Raw genomic sequence first — 21,159 nt, forward strand, 5'->3', positions numbered from 1 at the left:
TATGCTTCATACAAAGAGAATTTAATCCAGAAATGTTTAAGAATATATATTTTCAATTAATAGTTGTTTACTATAAATAATCATGGTAACAGGGTTGCACAGTATTTTTTTAAATGGTTTATACTTTAAAAAGAAAAAAAATCCTATATATATATATCCTTTTTGATTATTAGTTATATCGTATACAAAACCATGCTAACAGGACTGACATTTTTAGACAGTTCCCAACTAACAACCATAATTAAACTTAATATAAGTTTAATTAAAAAAAGACTTTAAGTTGGCCTTTTAAAGCTAATTTCTTGCATGGATGATGTCATTTTTATTTATTCATTTATTTATGTGGTTTCATTACTTTAAATAAGAAATAATATATATATATATATATATATATATATATATATATATATATATATATATATATATATATATATATATATATATTAGTAACAGGGTTGACAGTCATACAGATTCATTTGACGTAGCAAATCTACAATATTCTTCTGACAAAAAGAATTAAATCTTGAAATGTCTAGGAATATATCCTTTTCAATTATTAGTTGTTTACCATAAAAAAAATTATGGTAACAGGGTTGATATTTTAAAACAGTTCCTAACTAACAACCATAATTAAACTTAGGATGTAAAATCACTCACCTACGTAACTAAATCTTCACTCTGGGCAACTAAATGATGTCTAATATTAGCCAATGTCTAATGAATTCTCAGATTTTACTTGCCAGTGTGTTAGTTAGAGGATAAGCATAAGTTTAGCACAGATATATTTTAACTTGCCGAACACTCGCTGAGTAAACGCTCAGAGTTTCAATCTCCGTCAGGCGATCTGTGATATTTTTCAGTTCATCTGAATGGATGCGCAGCACTCCTGCATTTTACTGTAAACTGTACTTTTTTAAGGCGACGAAACTGATTCGGACGGAGTAGCAAAACAAACTCAGCCAATCAGCAGTAAGGGGTGTGTCTACTCATGATGTGGAGGAGAGAGCGTTCAGTGCACAGGACGGACATTAGCCGAGCCTAGCCACAGAAAGATAGAGATGGCGGATAAAAAACAAAATAGGAAAACAACTCCGGAACAAAAGAAGGCTTAAGGCAAGAAGCAGGACCTGTGTGGGGACAGGCCAAGAATTCTTCCACATAATGAAACGAAATTTGTATATTAACACACAGTGAATGCATTTTTTTTCCACACATATTCATGAGGGTCAAAAGCACAACCAGTTTTGTAAAATGACCCAAACACCTTCTGTAAAAATTCAGTGACTTTTGAAAGCACTACTCTCTCTCTCTCTCTCTCTCTCTCTCTCTCTCTCTCTCTCTCTCTCTCTCTCTCTCTCTCTCTCTCTCTCTCTCTCTCTCTCTCTCTCTCACCTGTATCGTGGCCAGGTGCTCGGTCATGGCGCAGGAAGAATCGCACCTCTGTCCTTTGCTGACCCCAGCGCTGCAGTACTTCAATAATTCGCTCGCTGTCACCAACCACACGCTCTGAAAAAGGAAGCAACCAATAGGAAACAAGGAATGCAAATCAGGTGGCAGAGATCCATTCTAGAGTGATGCATCACTGCACCTTTACCCCACAGTCACATGGACATGTGCAGAAAGATGATTTCTATGATTTTCACTTTTGTAACAACTTTATTAAAGGGATAGTTACCCCAAACAGAAAATTATCTCATTAATCATTCACCTTCAATTCATTCCAAAGATTGATGACTTTCACAAAAGGAGATACTTTCACAAAGGTTCATGCTGCTCTTATAAACTTTAAACTTCAAAATTGAAAAATCAGGAGAGAACTTTAATGTATGGGTAGTTTACCCAAAATTTTGAATTCAGTCATGTTTAAATGTCAAGATTAAATTGTTGGTTGCTTTAAAAGTGAAGCCATATCAAAATAACATTTTGGAATAACTTTACTCCATAAGAGAAATAGAAAAGTGCAGGTCAGCACATACCAGATCCTCTCCACATCTCGGCCAGATAGCAGTCCACCTCCCCCGGCTCTTTACACATGTCCACCACATCTCGACACAGCGTCTCCGGCGTGAAGGGAAGCTCGGTGAAGTGCTTGTCATTATTGCTGAGGTACACGGTTAAGAACATCTGGGTCCAAAAAAAAAACAAACAAAAAAAACATGGGAGGTTATAACAAAAGACAGAAGAAAAAAACACTCTAGAAAAGAACATTGATGATTTTTGGATTCTTTAGTTCTTTAAAAAACCCATCTATAAATCCATACCAGAAATTATTTATACAATTATTATACAAAAGCAATGTTATTTTAGTATTATTTATACACTATGAAAGTATTTACTAATATTTTATATTAAATTTAAATAAAATTTATGCATTTAGCAGACGCTTTTATCCAAAGCGACTTACAGTGCATTCAGGCTATCAATTTTTACATATCATGTGTTCCCGGGGAATCGAACCCCCTACTATTTATACATATACATTATGTATATACATTAATTACCCAATATATATATACATATATATATATATATATATATATATATATATATATATATATATATATATTGGGTAATTAATTTTTTATATAGTTTAATAGTTTTGATTACACACACACACATATACATATATACTGAATATATATATATATATATATATATATATACAGTCTTGTTCAAAATAATAGCAGTACAATGTGACTAACCAGAATAATCAAGGTTTTTCGTATATTTTTTATTGCTACGTGGCAAACAAGTTACCAGTAGGTTCAGTAGATTCTCAGAAAACAAATGAGACCCAGCATTCATGATATGCACGCTCTTAAGGCTGTGCAATTGGGCAATTAGTTGAATTAGTTGAAAGGGGTGTGTTCAAAAAAATAGCAGTGTGGCATTCAATCACTGAGGTCATCAATTTTGTGAAGAAACAGGTGTGAATCAGGTGGCCCCTATTTAAGGATGAAGCCAACACTTGTTGAACATGCATTTGAAAGCTGAGGAAAATGGGTCGTTCAAGACATTGTTCAGAAGAACAGCGTACTTTGATTAAAAAGTTGATTAGAGAGGGGAAAACCTATAAAGAGGTGCAAAAAATGATAGGCTGTTCAGCTAAAATGATCTCCAATGCCTTAAAATGGAGAGCAAAACCAGAGAGACGTGGAAGAAAACGGAAGACAACCATCAAAATGGATAGAAGAATAACCAGAATGGCAAAGGCTCAGCCAATGATCACCTCCAGGATGATCAAAGACAGTCTGGAGTTACCTGTAAGTACTGTGACAGTTAGAAGACGTCTGTGTGAAGCTAATCTATTTTCAAGAATCCCCCGCAAAGTCCCTCTGTTAAAAAAAAGGCATGTGCAGAAGAGGTTACAATTTGCCAAAGAACACATCAACTGGCCTAAAGAGAAATGGAGGAACATTTTGTGGACTGATGAGTGTAAAATTGTTCTTTTTGGGTCCAAGGGCCACAGGCAGTTTGTGAGACGACCCCCAAACTCTGAATTCAAGCCACAGTACACAGTGAAGACAGTGAAGCATGGAGGTGCAAGCATCATGATATGGGCATGTTTCTCCTACTATGGTGTTGGGCCTATTTATCGCATACCAGGGATCATGGATCAGTTTGCATATGTTAAAATACTTGAAGAGGTCATGTTGCCCTATGCTGAAGAGGACATGCCCTTGAAATGGTTGTTTCAACAAGACAATGACCCAAAACACACTAGTAAACGGGCAAAGTCTTGGTTCCAAACCAACAAAATTAATGTTATGGAGTGGCCAGCCCAATCTCCAGACCTTAATCCAATTGAGAACTTGTGGGGTGATATCAAAAATGCTGTTTCTGAAGCAAAACCAAGAAATGTGAATGAATTGTGGAATGTTGTTAAAGAATCATGGAGTGGAATAACAGCTGAGAGGTGCCACAAGTTGGTTGACTCCATGCCACACAGATGTCAAGCAGTTTTAAAAAACTGTGGTCATACAACTAAATATTAGTTTAGTGATTCACAGGATTGCTAAATCCCAGAAAAAAAAAATGTTTGTACAAAATAGTTTTGAGTTTGTACAGTCAAAGGTAGACACTGCTATTTTTTTGAACACACCCCTTTCAACTAATTGCCCAATTGCACAGCCTTAAGAGCGTGCATATCATGAATGCTGGGTCTCATTTGTTTTCTGAGAATCTACTGAACCTACTGGTAACTTGTTTGCCACGTAGCAATAAAAAATATACTAAAAACCTTGACTATTCTGGTTAGTCACATTGTACTGCTATTATTTTGAACAAGACTGTATATTTTTTAACATTCATTTATTTTATTTATATAACTTAATTATTTTATTTATTTTATAACTTAATCTTATTTTATTTCATCTACAAATGCAACATTTCTAATTTTCATATTAGTTTTAGTAATTTTACTATATCAACTTTTTAATTCATCCAAGTGTATTTCGGTTAGCTTCAGGGAAAAGTTTATGTTTTAGGGTTTTCATCTAATATTTATATTTGATTTCAGCTTAAGTTTTAGTAATCTTGTTATGTGCTTTCATAATTTGTATTAGTTTTTTATTATTTCAATTTCGCTTTAATTTATTTTAATTTCATTTTTATTTTAGTAATTTTAGAAAATCAACTTAAACGTGTACTATTATACAACAATTTTTTCTAATACATTTTCTTTCCAGCTATATTTCAATTAAACATTTGTATTGTTATTTTTTAGTTAACAACAACACTGAACTTAATATGTTACAAACAATGACTTTCCATCTCTCAAGATCCATACAGACAATTCAAATTATGAATGCTCTCAACCATCCAGACTGTTTCTAGATTTGTGACTACATGCCAGATGCCCACGTGATCTTATAATACAGCTGCACATGTGGGTGAAACTGCCAAGATGAATGGTTGACAGCAAAAAAGATGCTGTACTTCTGTCTTGGCACTTTAATTGCAGTCAACACAGATGGCTGTCACATCAATAGGGTTCTTATCCAGAAATAAAACACAAGCACAGGGTAATTAGTCAGAAAGCAAGGAGGTAATTGATTTGTAATTCAGAAGTGAACAGCAGTTTTGGAGGAAAAAGACAAGGTTATTGTCAATGTGGGTTAAATCAATGTATATGAATGAGATTTTTATTATTAAACTCAACATTTGAACTAATAAAGAGTAAGCATATTTTTAAGTTAGTAAGTTTATTTTCAAACAATCGGCAGCAGAGTTATTATCACTGCTGATAAGAGTGCAAAAACACTGTTCTTCTGTTAATGTGTGTGTGTTTTCATGCTTTGCCAAGTGAAGCTGAGGTAAACTCTGCAGGGCTCCAGCCCTCCAGGAACTGAGTTTGACACCCCTGATTTATAGCATTTCTGTGAAAAAACTCTTTTTGGAACCTTTATTCTTAAGAGTGTAGAGCTCAGTCCTACTGTTTAAGATAGATGGATGATTTTATTTATCTCAGACAGTTCTGTCTGAATCTCTTGGGCTGGACAATGAAAGCCTTTATTAGATGAATGACCCTTGCTGGAAATCTTTTTTAATGTATGTCTTCCTCTAATGTCCTTGTGTTGTAAATTGCATATGTCTAAAATCAAGCTAAACGCGAACCTCATTTGTCTCTGGGTTATGGTTTATAAGATGAGCTCTTAAAAGATCCCAATTGAATTATGGATGGAGCATATTGCCTCATGTCTACTTACAAACCGCAGACCTCTTACATAGTATTTTCCTTTTCTGAGATGTTAATTTAGTGTAATTCTTTATTGAACGCATATGGTTATAAATTCTTTCTACGATGATTTAATAGTGTCTTGGAAGCCATTACCAAAAATAAAAAAAGTTCTCATTAAACACACAAATCATTGCAATCATCATATTTCCAAGACATTCCAAATAGCTAATGTGGCTATTTTCCAAATTTTAGATACAGTGCTTTGTAATTTGGTCCCGGTGTCAACGATTTTAAGTAGGACATGTGTCTTCAAGTCTGCCTTTTGAATTCGCGTTTGTGTCTATAGCACATTAAGTCCTAGAGAGATCACAAACTGAAAAGCCCTTGTGCCAAAGACCAACTTGTGGCTGTGATCCCTCACTTGATCCCCAGAGTATTATTTCTGAGAAATCTTAAATGACACGATGTTTTCCTAAGGCATGGGAAAGAGCTTTAGGATTACAGTAATAAAGCACTATTTGCAACAGGACACTCTTTATGTTACCACAGGTAACCATAGGTGAAGCATTCAATTCTCACTGAATTTCCAGGAGACCTCATTTGTCTTTGGGTTTAAAGAGAAGTTAAGTTTAAGTTAAAAAAACAGAGTCATTAACACACAAACAGGATTTTCAACTGTTTTTGTCCATACAACGAAAGTAAACGTGTCCAAAACAACATGGGATCCAACTAACTTTCTTTGTGTGGATATAAAACACTTAAAGTTTCAAAAGGAATTTGTGTATTAGTTAATGTTGGTCTTGGTCTGCTCTGAAGAGAGGTTAAGCTGGTTGTTGGTTAAGCTAGTTAAGAAGCCAAACACAACATATGTTGTCAACCAACTATGCTGGTCTTCGCAGCATCTAGAGTTTCTTATCTCCAGTTAATACTGACGTAATTTCTCTAGCTGACCTGATTTACACTTTGCTTTTTGTGTGTTCCCTACACATTTCCATCTGGAAAGCAAACAGTATGCAGGCCAGTTCATTGGGTCATTTTGAGTGGACGGGGAAAAAGGACACCATTCTACTATTCAAAGTCAACGGCGTAAGCTGGGGGCAACTTTGTATTTCAAGCATCAAAAGAATAAACATTAAACAAAAGGTTTGATGACTAAACCATGCCTTTGTCTAAAGTCAATCTGCAACGGAGTACACAGCTTTGACGTAATGATATTTAGGTTAACGCCTACACTCATTAACCCTAGAAAGTCTTAAAACTAACCAAGTCACAAAACCTCATAAATTGTCTGGCATTTGCTACATATTTCCATCATAGGAAGCATTCTTAATTACTTTTCTTGTTGTTGAATGCTGAAAACAGTAGATGCATTGTTCAACTTAGATGAATAACCAATGACATTGTCTGTTCTGCAACATATAATGCACATTCAGTGCCTGTACTGCGAGTTTTTCATTAACCTTAAACATTCATCGCCTTGACTATTGGAGCTTGGACAAGGTGGGGAGAAATCACATTCGACTGGATGAATGGAAAGCAGTTAGCCACAAAGTCGTAAGAAAATCAACTATGCCAAAACAAAGAGATAATCCAACGCATGCTGAGAGCATCAATAATTAAGTCTGATCACCACAAGAGCACCTGTCAATACATGCTCTGATCAAACAACACTGGGATTATGGTTTAGCTACTCTATAATGTGGGTTTATTTAGGCTTTCATGCTTTGTTAAGAAGTAGCTGCTCGGTGGTTCTTTAAGTCACAGAACAGAACCGGCAGATTCAGCCGGCTGTTAGCCCCGCAGTGTGTGTGTGTGTGTGTGTGTGCATATACGGGCACAGAATCAGCCATATGGCCCCTGCAGTGGGCTGACACAAAGCACGACTCATGTGAGTATTAGTCTTGAGTTCATACTCTATCCTCCTGCTCACACACTGACCCTCCCTTCGGCTACCGGGGGAATAAAGTTGATTGAATAAAAATGCTGAAGCTTCAAAAATATTGTGTCTACGCGGTCAAGGTCCTTGATGGTTTAATTTAAACTAAAGAACAGGCAAGCCGACATCCTATGTCCTCTGTTCAGCAGTACAGACCCCGTTTATTGTAGCTAGAAGTATCTTAAAGGTCAAAGTTAAAACATCTCAAGTGCCTGGTTACCGGCTGGTCCTTGGGAGCCGGGCTTTCCAAATAGAGACTCCTCTGCATAGCAACAATGTTGTGGTGTGGAATGTGATCTTGGCAACGGTTGCCGTGGCAACTGGCCGCCGCAATCCTGGTCATTGTTTCCCGCTGAGGCCTCAGGTGTCTGAAAGGGTCCGACAACAATCAATGATATTTATAACTCCTAATGCACAGCCTTTGAACTGAAGTGGGATATGGAATTAAATTACTACAAGCTAATCTTATTCCACAAGTTCAAGTCATCTATTCACCTTTCAATTCAATTTAGTGTCATGAAAATAGCTGCTCTGGGGACTTACACTATGGGAATTGTACAAAGTACATGACCACACGAGGACTGTACAATAGCTTTCAACAGAGGGAAGCTATGCAGCCATAATAAACTTCCTCTAGGAGCTATAGACAATGCCTTGGTATTCTGAATGCAGTTTTAGTTCAAATCACAACAAGGACAATGCAGGCTGGTTCTTTAAAAGTCACACTGAGAGGAATATCCCATTTCGACTTTTTTTTCAAACACAATTGTTGTTCCTTTGAGAATTAAGGGAGCTAGTGATTCAAAGCAAAAACAATGAACTCAGCGTCTGAGGTAAAGAATGATTTATGGAACAAAGAACGCAGTCAGTATTCAGACAATTCGCATTGCTAAAAGAATATGCTTTATCACAAAGCTCAAAAACAATGATTTTCTCTCAAACACAGTGTATGACCTCAAACAGCTGCTTTCCTTCACTTAAGATTATCTAGGATCTAAAACTGACCATGACTCAAACTGAAAATGATGATCCATTAAGACAAATATTTATCTGCAAAGCTAAATATACAGTGCTTTTGTATCCGCCTCAGATACACATCAGTGCTCTGTACTGAATATAAGAACACTAAAGGAGCTAAACACTAAAGGGTTTCAAAATAGCACATTTCCATTGAAACAATACTTAGAAAGCAAGATGCCTAAAGCTTTTGTCCTCACAGGCCATTCGTTTCAACATAGACATTTGAAAATCCATAAAATATTAATACTCAGGATGTCTCGTTCGAGTTTATACACAGGGATTATAATTTACATCAATGCTGAAAAGCTATAAATCCATGGATGCTACTGATGATTTATTCAGATTGAAGGTGGGCATCCAGAGGCAAAGCCCGTGGAGGTTGAGGACTTGCTTGAAATGAACTCAGAGAAAGCAATGAGTTTTACCCAAGACTTAATGTTTATTAGAAATGTACTATGAAAAGGTCAAGACATTGTCATCAATGTGGACAGAGGTGACATTGTCATATGTTTTTACTGTGGATGGTGGGTGAATGAATGTGTGACTCTCCAACACCATGAGTGTCTGAAAAGAGATAGCAGACATGTAGACCATGCCATCAAATTACACAGTTTCTAATCTTTATATTCTAACCATAAATAGTCTGTCAGGTAAACAATATTGTGTACCATTATGGATCAATTGACTGATTCTTAAGACTGACCTTTTATGCCAACCAATTATGAGTATGGCACCTTGTTTAACCAGAGCTGCAGAATGACTTCACTTGAAATGAAGATAAAATCATTCTTGCATTGCACCCTTATTTATCTATATTTCATCCGTTTTTAATTATTTCAGACATCTCTAAGGAATCATTTACCCTGATAGCAAACAAATACATCACGGAGACGCCTGCATTTACATCTGCAATAGAGCGTTTGCTGATCTGCAAGATGTTTCCAATCAGATGTCAGATAGACGTTTAGAAAATATCTTTAAGATGTTTAGGATTTAGAGCGCATGCAAAACTGACATCTTAAAAGATGTTTGTACACAGCAGATGCTTTCCAGATGAAGAGATCTTAAACAGACGTCTTGCAGATGTACAAGTCCTACCTGTAATTAATTAAAAGATAAACAGTGCTCTGCATCATTCTGTGATTCTTATCAGAAAACAGGATATGAAATCTAAACAGGATAAACCTTCTATTTATTCCCCAGAATACCCTTGATCACCATTATAACGCTGCTTCCTAGAAATATATGGGTTTATCTGTTATAATCCATCTGATACAATCAAAGCTGCTCGGTTGTATAAAATAAATAACATAACCAATGCATTGCTGAATTCATCAATGAAAAAGAAGCAATGTTGATGTTTGGAGATGTTGTATATCAGCGCATCTCCAATGAACTTACCGGCATCATATTGAAAAGAACCTCAAGATATTTGATATTCCTTATACTGAAAAATATAAAGACTTTTCCCTGGTCTCCCAAGAAGTATTTCTTATAGTCGTTTCATATGCAGGTGAATTGTGCACGTATTGTCCTCTTCATTTACGTAGCCTATCATTATTTTAGATTAGTCTCCTCTGATGCTGTCCGTCAGCTTTGAAGCGCTGGTTTATTATTGAAACCTGTTGCAGAATGAACCCGAGATGAACCCGGTAAATACAGTCAAGTAAGTTTCTTATCCGAATCGCTCAGACGTAGAGAACCACAGACCTCGGACAGCCCTGAACCATTTGTGTACGCAGCGATTCGCCTCCGCCATACAATAAGCGACATAGAGATAACGGTCGTCCAAGAACGTCTTGTATCATCTACTGCCCGCTAAGCTGATTGAAGGTCCACATCATATCCGTGCGAGCGAGGTTTTTCGCTGGATCAACAGACGCAACCCAACCCAATGATGACGCTGCGCGTGATTCCGAATATCTCCCCGGCGCGTGCTTGACGAACTCCGCCTCGCGCCGCCCGCGCGCTTCCCGCCCACTTTACCATCATTATCTCTGAGGAGCTGTACAGCGTTCAAGAAACGGTTTGGAGACTTTATATGGATTTGCTTTATTTAACGTGCCCCACACACTTTAGACGCTTTTGAGGTGAATATTGAGGAATATGAAGGACCTGGAAGTAATATTGAACGCGCGCGATAAATGGAAAACCATGCTGTCCGTACAATACTCGTTTAAATTTCTTTCAGTTTCAGTACAATTATACACAAACTATAACTGACAAAAAAACGTATAAAATGCAATCGAAATACGTTAAGAAATGCCCATAATATAGTAGAAATGACCAAGTTTTTCTTGTCAAGTGAACGCTCTGGTTAAGGCTGAGGTAAAATGTAAAAAGTCCCAGAAATAATCGTGTGTTACTGGACATGGTAGGTAGCCTACTTTGTATTTTGGACATGTCATGTCAATATTTGGATATTTTATGCGTGGATATGACAATCATTCAGTCATTCAAAGTAGGGCCAGAACAGGGGGGAGGGTTACTTGAAATACATGAAACAATAGAGGTGCACTAATTAATAATACAATTGAGATACTTCTGAGATTTTCACTAATTAGAGCAAAACTATAATATTAATTTAAATGCAAGAAGTCAGAGTGTTACAATTGCCCCCTTTGTGGGAATTTATAACACTGAAAATTAAGTCATATTAACCCACAGTATCTCAAATAAAAGCCAACCTCAAAGTAATCACTTTACTGCTGTGGCATCATTTATTTATTTGTTTCAGGCATCATATACATCAAAAAGTAAAAAAAAAAAAAAAAAAAAAAAAAAAATATATATATATATATATATATATATATATATATATATATATATATATATATATATATATATTTTTTTTTTTTTTTTGCAGAAGACAAGTGTAAACTAGATTTTTTCATTCATTATTATTATTTAAATATATATTTTACTCATATATGTCAGCTGATGATGCATGAGCAGTCTTTAACTAAACTTTAATGAATATATTAACAGAAAAAGAACATATGGAAATATTAATTTGTAATTTTTCAATTTAGTTTTACACACACACACACACACACACAAACACACATATGTGTGTGTGTGTGTTAATTTTATAATAGAAAAATATGTCTACACAGACAAACAAGGTGTTTACACTGGCCATTTTGCAGCTATGATACAATCTTGTATGCTAGGTAGAATCACCTATATTAGCATATGTTGTTCATGTTCATTTATTTTCAATAACCTAGAGATACAATGTATGTAAGTTTAAATTCACAGTCAACTTAAAATATACTGCACATCCAAAAAGTAACTTTTATACCTCAAAATCATTATTTTGTTCTGCTGAGGTGAAATAATCATGCTCTTTTTCCACAGGCAGAGAGAGAATCCTACTGAGCATGTGCAGATTAAGTGTCTTTACTCTAGCTTGTTTCTGATTGGAGGCCCACGGCCTGGTATTACCATATGACACCATCCCTGTTTTTATTTTTTATTTATTTTTATCATGTCAAACCTAGAATAAAGATGGAATATCCCTGCTGAAAAAAAAAAACAAAAACACCTAAAACGAGCCTAAAGTGGTTGGCTGGTCTTAGCTGGTTTTATCTGGTCTGCCTGGCCAAGTTGGTTTATCTGGTTGGCCAGCTCTTCCAGCCGGATCAGCTACGACCAGCCTTACCAGCTTAGGATGGTTTTAGGTCCGTGTATCTTTTGGTCATTCGATTTTCTATTTAAAAATAAATAAAGATAAATGAGAAACGGTTTGATTTTCATTTTTTCGTTTTGTTTAAGAAACGGAAAACGAAAATTTAGCTGGATTTTTCGTATTTTTGTTTGTGGGTAAAAAATGAGATTATGCTTTAATATTTGTTTGAATGTGTGGGCGGCGCTGAAACGCCCCTTTCATCCCTTCTGTACTGCACCGACAAGCGGCAACCACGAGCTCAGTTCATTTTCACCAGGAGAGAAGCGGCAGACAGCAGAGTTTATTAATCCTGCCAATTCTTTGCTAGTGGTGCTTGCAAGATAAAATAATAATAATAATAATAATAATAATAATAATAATAATAAATTTAATTCATAATAAAATAAAAAATATATATATATTTTTCCTGCTGCTGCAGTTATTGACAAAGCAGACTTGACAACTTTATTCATAAAACACCATTTGCATTTTACTTTAGCCTGTGATCTACAACGACATGGAATAAAATATAGGCCTACTACAAATTTTTTGACTACTTATTTTATTCTAGGCCATTCATAAAAAAAAAAATTACATGGGAAAAATCCAACCCCACATTTATAATAAAATTTATATTAATACAAGTTAAGTTTTCCCCATAATTAGTCTACTTTAAATGTTTTAATTATAGGCTATAGGCTACTTAGAATTATGAACTGAATTCACGAATTCTGTAGATGACTGTATGAATATAGTGATGGTGTGACATCATTACAGATAATGAGTTCAGACGGGAAACACTGCACCTCTGGTTGGTTTCATTTGAATTACATAGGCCTAAATATAAAATTATTGTTATTATTATACTATTTAAATGGCTTATTTTAAAAGTAGACATGTCCAGCTAGACATGGTTTGTCTGATGCATGAGCCTGGTTCATTTCTGACGTTTCAGAAAGAAGTTAATGTAGACCGAGATGGCAGAAAGCAAATCCTGTTGAGTTTTCATGTTATTCAGGGTGTCTTACGACCCAAACTGACGGAGCATAAGCTCTTTCCTCTTGTTATCGGGATGGAAGCTGTGGATCGGGATCCGCCGATCGGAGAAGTGCAGCAGACTACACTCTACAAGATAAAGCTTCAGTTTCTGTTGTTTGTATAGCAAATGAACACATACTAGGCTGTGAGGTTTTTCTTAAATAGGCATAGAATAAAATTAGTAGGCAAAAATCTGCACATTTCTTGTCATTGTAGATCTTACAGTAAAATTCAAATGTCATTGAATAAATTAATTTCTGTTTGGTCAAAAAAAAAAAAAATCATATATATATATATATATATATATATATATATATATATATATATATATATATATATATATATATATATATATATATATATATATATATATATATATATATAAAGCCTGCAAGCACCACTAGCAAAGAATTGGCAGGATTAATAAACTCTGCTGTCTGCCGCTTCTCTCCTGGTGAAAATGAACTGAGCTCGTGGTTGCCGCTTGTCGGTGCAGTACAGAAGGGATGAAAGGGGCGTTTCAGCGCCGCCCACACATTCAAACAAATATTAAAGCATAATCTCATTTTTTACCCACAAACAAAAATACGAAAAATCCAGCTAAATGTTCGTTTTCCGTTTCTTAAACAAAACGAAAAAACGAAAATCAAACCGTTTCTCATTTATCTTTATTTATTTTTAAATAGAAAATCGAATGACCAAAAGATACACGGACCGTTTTAGCTGTTTTTTTGTATATTTCTTTTCAGCAGGGATGTCAGACTTTTGACAAGTATATACTGTGTTGACCAGACCTTCCTGACCTGACCTACTTGGGTTAGGGCTGCCGTTGTACATCAGTGGCTAGTCTTTAATGGCAAAACTGGGGATAACTCAAGTATGATGTAAATACCTCTGACAGATCTGTTCTCTTAACTATAAGCGGAATGTCCTTTCAGCACTGCGGTTTAGATGATAGCCAGGTGGTGGTCTGCACGAAAGCATGGTCTGAGAATGCTGTTGAGCGGTGTTACATCGTGCTAACCATTGCCATAAAGACAAGAAGCACCTTGAGCAAAAGCTGCTATAATCGTTGCCATAGAAAAACAGCAATAATCAAATATACCTTTAATAGGCATTGATCCATTATTGTGGGTTTCATAGCATTTAGGGATTCAAATAAACCACTAACCCTACTTCAACACAATTCATTTTGCACCATTTGTGCTACAAACATGAATTATACTTCAATTACAACTTCTGGGTGAACAAGCACCACATTTTCTTTGGAAGAACCTAATTAAAAATCTACAACCATTTAGGCTACATGTTGTATATATATATATATATATATATATATATATATATATATATATATATATAAGGGTCCTATTTTAGTGCTTGCAGAGACCCCTTCATATCAGTTTCTTTCCTGTTCCTTTTGTCTTTTCCCATCTCTCTCTCTCTGTCTCTCAGTGTTTTTCTTGACTTTGCAGAGCACCCATCCATGATTGATAGGTTGGGGACAATGTTATGGCAGGTTCCGTACATTCTAGATTAATGATGTTTGGTTCAGATTTACAGCCTCTGTTGAATGATCATCATAGATTTCAGTGCAATTTCCAAAGTAAAAGCTGTCAAAAGGTTGTTCAGGATGTGGGACATGTTGAATCTGTTTCCTTTCAATACACTTTTTTTATTATTATTATCATTTTTTTTTCTGGTGCTAATTTTTGTGAGTGTGTTCATTCTGTCCTCTACTGGACAAGAGCAGTTATGAAAGATGCCTAACCACTCCCCGAAGTAAGGTCCTGTGGTCTCTGACGGACATTGCTGATCTAGGATCAGGTTGGATCTTTCCTTTGTTACTTCACCTTAAAATACAAAACTGAGCCAGAAACTGCAGTTCTAGTTTGACAATCGCCAGGGGGCATGGCATCAGACCTTATTTAGTGCGTGTTTCAGACAGGGCGGTGGATGTTGTGACGGATGGTCTGGTCTGGGGGTGAGGCAGGTGGAGGGATGTTTTTGACTACTGCCAGATTACACTTGTCCCTGAATGTCCCAAAAACACACAAACAACCTCTGAAGGCTCTAAGTAATTTTACAAGAATAATATAATAATGTGTATATATTTGTTTATATTCAGTGCACATTTCACTGCCAGTAACATTACTCAAACTAACATTTGCAAACGTTTTTTTTTTTTTTTTTTATCACAGATTATTATTATTTTATTTTTATTTATTTTTTTTTACATAGTTTTCACAGGATCAGAATGCATTTATACTTTAATTACAAAAGGAAATTAGATTGATTGTACTTGACTGTTTTTCCTCATCTTAAAAAGCAAACAAACAAACAAAACCTTTTAATAATCAACTGCTTCAGTTTTTCAGACATGCAAATTGTATCTACATCTAAGGTCAGCTAGTAAATATGAAAATATGTGTTTTAAGAAATTACTAAATAGATAAAACAAAATATTAATATATAAATGTAATATATATATATATATATTTATATATATTTATATATATAATATATTTTTTTATGAGTTGATTAGTCAGGCAGATAGTGATTGTCCTGCAACATCGTCTTTAATACTCTTAAGTTAAGTTTTGATTTACTCTCTCTCTCTATATATTATATTTGTATATTTTTTTTCAGCATCAGCTTAATTTATAATATACATTACTGTCAACCTAAATACTAAAATAATATTTTCTTAGGTGTGAATAGAACTCTTACTCTAAGAAATTACAAAATCACAGTCCACTACATTTAAAGTGCGTTTATGAGGTGAGTCTTCATTTGTTAGAGTTACTGTTTATATCTAATTGGTGTTGTAAATGTTCTTTTGTGGTTGTTTAGATCACGACGCTGTAATGTGTTGTTTTTTCACTAGATGGCGCTACGAAGAAGCATTTAATACAGTGGAATGGGACAACACTTTCCGTGATGCAGTGAACCTGTGATCATGGTTGAATGCCATGTGCAGTAGCTCACTGCTTCTCCCAAACTGTAATGTGCCATTATCTTCCACGCAAATTTGTATTTACTAAGTTTGAGACTGCTTGTGATTTCTCGAGTATGTGAAGCCCGTGGAATTTGCTACAATACTTTTGTAAGTACATGCTTTAAAACACTATGAATATTTTCTTCATCATTTACACATAACACATGTCATAATTTCAACAAACTCTGTAGACATAAATCATTTATTCTATAACCACAAATGTATTATTAGGGTACAAAGCAGATTTATCCTTTCTAAAGGAAAAGTGCCACCCCAATTTCCACATAGCGTGAACCACTGCCCATTGTGCTTGGTGTGTTTGAGGGATGGAGTGTCTTTTTATAAATCCCTAAAACTCATTATAGTTTAGGATGTGCACATGAAAAATGTCCAATCAATGATGTGACTGAATGACTTGAACGCTTGACATCATATATGTTTCCTGATGCAGGTTTTGTCTGTTGCCACATGGATAGGGCAGCAGAGGAGATGAACAGAGCAAGGGAAGCGAAAAATAATACTGTTGGAGCGTGCTTCTTGTGCTGTTTAATCTCCAGACAGTCCATAATTTCTCTAATTATCAAGCTGCTAAGCAAACAGAGGCAAGCAGGCAGGAATTGGCCGTCTCCTGCGGCTTGCACTTTGGGGGGTCATGTCTAATTTGAGGGAAGACCCAGTCCATATCTTGCACAAACACATCTAGGGCTAACACACCCCTACCAGCACGGCCCCTCCTTGTCGACCCCTACCCACACGCTCCAGCATTATGGCAGATGGCGTAGTTCACCCTCCCTGTGAACCTCCATTCCACCCCCACCCTCAGCAGCTTTTGTGCCCCTGTGCGTGCAATGTTAGGGGGCTGCGACAACAACGGCCCTCCCCACTGCTTCCACCCGCCCTGGCCCTATTGTAAGCAGGGTTCAGGCTTCATGCATGGCGCGGTGATCAGGTGCCCTAACAGGGTTGTCAGCGCCCAAAAAAATCGTTTTAATCCCAGTGGTTGTGCATCAGGGCCACTGGAGTTCATAGTACTTTCCTGATCCCCAACAATTGGGGGAATCAAAGGAACAATCTAACGGCCTTTTTCAGTTTGTTGCAGTACTGAATGTTTTCAGTAACTACTGACTTGTTTGCATAATTGTTTAGTATAGAGATTAAATTAATGCATTTAGTAGACACTTTTATCCAAAGTAACTAACATTGCATTCAGGCTAACAATTTTCTCCTAACATGTGTTCCCTGGGATTCAAACCCCCAATCACTGAGTCAGCCATTTTACGCTTGCTAACGCAATGCTCTACCACTTGAGGTACAGGAGCATTATGAGATGGCTGCACAAATTCTTAAGTTACCAAAATCCACTTGCCAGTGCTTCTATTGAAGCTCCTTTGGTTTGGTTCCTTTGCCAGGGTTCAATGATAGGTCTTCACCACAGCTACATACTGTGCCTGATGTAGGTAGTGCAGCAGGCAAAGATTCTGCTTGGTCAACAGTGTTGAGATGAAAAAACCTTGAGCAAGTTCAGAAATTGAAAAATTATACTCGCATGAGGCTTTGACCAGTGTTATTAAGGCTTTTACCACTGTTGTTTCTATGCCAAGGTTTGTTCCTTTTTGTAGCTAAATACTTTATAAATACAGAAAATATGGGCAAAGATTCTGCTTGGTCATGAGTATTATGTAACTGCTAAGGGACTTCTGTTTCCCTGAGGTTATCTCCATGACAACAGGGTTCAAGTCTCTTGGGACTTTTGGCACGCGTGCCCTTTCTGTGGGGCAAGACCCCTGGGGTGTGGGGGCAGGGACATGTGTGGGTTAAAGGTCGCTGGACACCGTGGACACTGAAAGTGAATTGGGAGAGGGTTATAGTGACACGGGCTGGGGACACCTAAAAAAAAAAGCTTTGCATCCATAGCATTAGTTGCGGTCAAAAAAGTCCTTTATGGTCATCAAAACCGTGATGACCCTTGGAGCGAATGGCACACGCCATCAGTTTAATCCAGCCTAAACAACTAACCTAACTCACAATCCTGTTTCACCCTCAGTTTAGCTAGTTTCTTTCTTTAATAAATCTATGATCGTCCTCTTGCCAAGTAGGTGAGTCTTTGCCTGTTTTGCATTCTACTACCCATGGAGATTTTAGGAGAGATTTGCTACGGGTTACAGTTGCCCCTCTCCAGAGCCATAACCACCTTCCACAGTGAGTAGGACTCATATGACTCCATACTATAGTGGTTCATGAATATGGGTTTTTCAGTGATCAGTTCGACTTTTAAATTTGGCTACACCTTTGCCCCCTTTCCCTTCAGTTTCGGGCTACTTTACATGATTTGGTCTTCACAGTGTAGGAAACAGAGTAATGAGTCAGATAGAAGGTGGAAAGAAAAAAATCAATACTTTGCGTGTCCAGTGGTGTATACGGATGACAAATGCAGCAACAGAAGACACCAAGATCAGTTGGCCAATGTAGAGAGAGATAGAGTAGAACGAAACAAAAAAAAATACAGGGAATGAGTTGGGCCCCCACTCTCTCCTTCCTCTTCCCTTTGTTTTCCCTTTTTTCTTTTCTTGTGAACTGTAACGTGTTCCTCAGTTTGCATTGTTATTGCCTGACAACCTGCTGACACTCATCAACCAACTCCCTGAAATTCTTCTTGCCTCTCCCACAGTCGTCCCTTCTTGATTTCACATCCATATTTCTGTTCCACGTCCTTACATGTCATATTGTATAGTTACAATTTATTACTTTCTACACAAGTTAAAAGAGTCTGGGAAGGAAAAGAAGAGAGAAAAGAAGGGCGTCGGGATGAGATTTGTGGCTGTGGTCATTCCAGCAGCTCTTGTCCCACCTGCCATCCGTCCATGATGGAGGGGGTGAAAGAAGAGTAGAGTGGGGCGCTGCATCTCTCTTTCCCTCGGCTAACTCACCCTGACAGGCGGGAACACAGACTGCAGAGAGGAGGAGGATGAATAGGAGGGGCCTCAACCCCCACCCTCCAATCAGACGCTCTCTTCACTCTCAGCCAGTGGCAGCGGGGCAAAAACAGTAGCAGGGCTAAAGCTAGTGGTCCTCTCTTCTCCTCTCCTCTTCTGCCTTCTCGTTTCCTAACACTCTAGGCATGGAGTATTATTCCTCCATCTCCTGGGCGTCACGCCTCTCTCCTCCACCCTGGCTGACCACTGCAGTGCATCCACGAGGTACTCTCTCCCTCTCTTTTTAATATCCTTTCTCTCTTCCTTTGGCTCTCTCTCACGTACATTCTATTTGGCTTGTTGCTATCGTAGACTGTTCAAAACAACTTTTTCTGTCAGTGTTCCTACTCTGTTTGTCCAAACGAAACAAGACCTGTTAATGTTGGAAAGGACTATGTGATTAATTGAAAAAAAATTGCACTTTTAATGCACCTGATTATCCTAAATATTGCTCTCATGGGTTAAGTTCTGCCCTGCATATTTTATGCACTGCATTGCTTTCTGGGTTGTAAAGTAGTAAACAACCGTTTATGTATTGACCCCACCATGAACAGCAGGTGCTGTGGTGCAAAATACTCCCTCTCTTCACACTTGATTGTAAACTTGATGGAATGCAATTGCACAACTTTTAATTTTCTATTTCAATGTGTATAAATGTTTAACATTTGACTGCAGCACGCCTGTCATGCATTCAAAAACAAGCAAACAAACATGTATCTGCCTTTTCTGAAAGCTGTAGAAACATGCATGAAAAAAGCAGAACCGCATTATGCAGATATTTATTCACAATCGCATTTTCTGCACTTATTTTTCAACAGAGAAAAATAGATGAGCTTTTAAGGGATTTTACCATCTCAAATGCCAAAATAAAGTTTAGTTTTGATATTCAGATATTTGTTTATAGCAGCATGGCACACTTGGGCATGGCATCTCAAATGGAGAACACATTTACAGGCTGCACAATGTGTCCACCCACTCTTCTTTCCCTTGTATTGATTGGTTAATGGCATTATTTGTGGAGTGTGCCTCTCTGGACATAAGCCCTTTTTGGCCCCCTTGCTGTATTTGTATGTGTGTGATTGGTCAATAGAAGGCCATTGAGGCCTGACCAATGGTCATCTTCCAGCGTTATTTGCTTTCACACCAGAGGTCGAGGGGGTCATAAAGAGTCAGGGGGTAATAAGTTTAACCCTGATAGGGCCAAGGTCACTCATAGCATGACTCCAAATGAAAAACATAATCAATACTCCCCTCACACCATCCTTTTTCTCATATTCTGAGCAGGACTCTTTCCTTATTCCTCAAAACTGATGAGCAAGCATCTCATATCACCATGTGCAGAACCATAGGTGTTACAAATGTTCATTGAAATACCTTGTAAATGTTTTATTTTTGGTATCACGCCACTTGTTTTAAGTCAAATGTTCTGCGGCTTGTTTAATTTTAAAGCCATTCAAAGATGTTCGTGTCGTCTTAGGTGCAGCGAGCCAATTGTTGGAGGCAGCGCAGGGCAACACCCACCCGACAGATTTGTGAACCTTCTGGAAATTATTCACTCTGCGCTTCTGCACCTGCACATCTCGTTCTTAAACTGATAATACTTTCACAAAGTCCAATATCACTGTTAAAATGTTTTATCTGAAAAAGACACGGCGATAAAAGTATATAAAAGCACTGCAGTTTGCTATGGATTTTTACTTTACATCACAATTCCTGAGAGAAAAACAGCAGGTATTTGTGCACTATACCTTGCGATAAAGACCAGCGAAATGTTTGAACATGAACCAAGTACAAAGAAATGGTAGTGTGGGAAGGCCACCGGCTGGGCCACCGCATACGATAAGA

At 37.0% G+C, this 21,159-nt stretch overlaps 1 protein-coding gene across 3 annotated transcripts in view; it reads right to left on the reverse strand.

The window, feature by feature from the left end:
- Positions 1 to 10,618, reverse strand: part of LOC113065023 (apoptosis-stimulating of p53 protein 2-like) — a 26,366-nt gene extending 15,748 nt beyond the window's left edge. For 2 of the 3 annotated variants that reach the window (XM_026236131.1, XM_026236128.1), the window contains exons 1-3: positions 10,038 to 10,617; positions 1,977 to 2,124; positions 1,393 to 1,506 (exon numbers count right to left, since the gene is read on the reverse strand). In XM_026236131.1, coding sequence (XP_026091916.1) covers positions 1,393 to 1,506; positions 1,977 to 2,124; positions 10,038 to 10,046 — 271 coding nt within the window. In that variant the 5' untranslated portion in view covers positions 10,047 to 10,617. Of the gene's footprint in view, positions 1 to 1,392; positions 1,507 to 1,976; positions 2,125 to 10,037 lie in introns of all 3 variants that reach the window. The other variant, XM_026236129.1, reaches the window with a different exon arrangement.
- Positions 10,619 to 21,159: the final 10,541 nt, after the last annotated feature.

The sequence above is a fragment of the Carassius auratus genome, chromosome 47, assembly GCF_003368295.1.
Source record: "Carassius auratus strain Wakin chromosome 47, ASM336829v1, whole genome shotgun sequence".
In the NCBI taxonomy this organism is placed as follows: domain Eukaryota; kingdom Metazoa; phylum Chordata; class Actinopteri; order Cypriniformes; family Cyprinidae; genus Carassius; species Carassius auratus.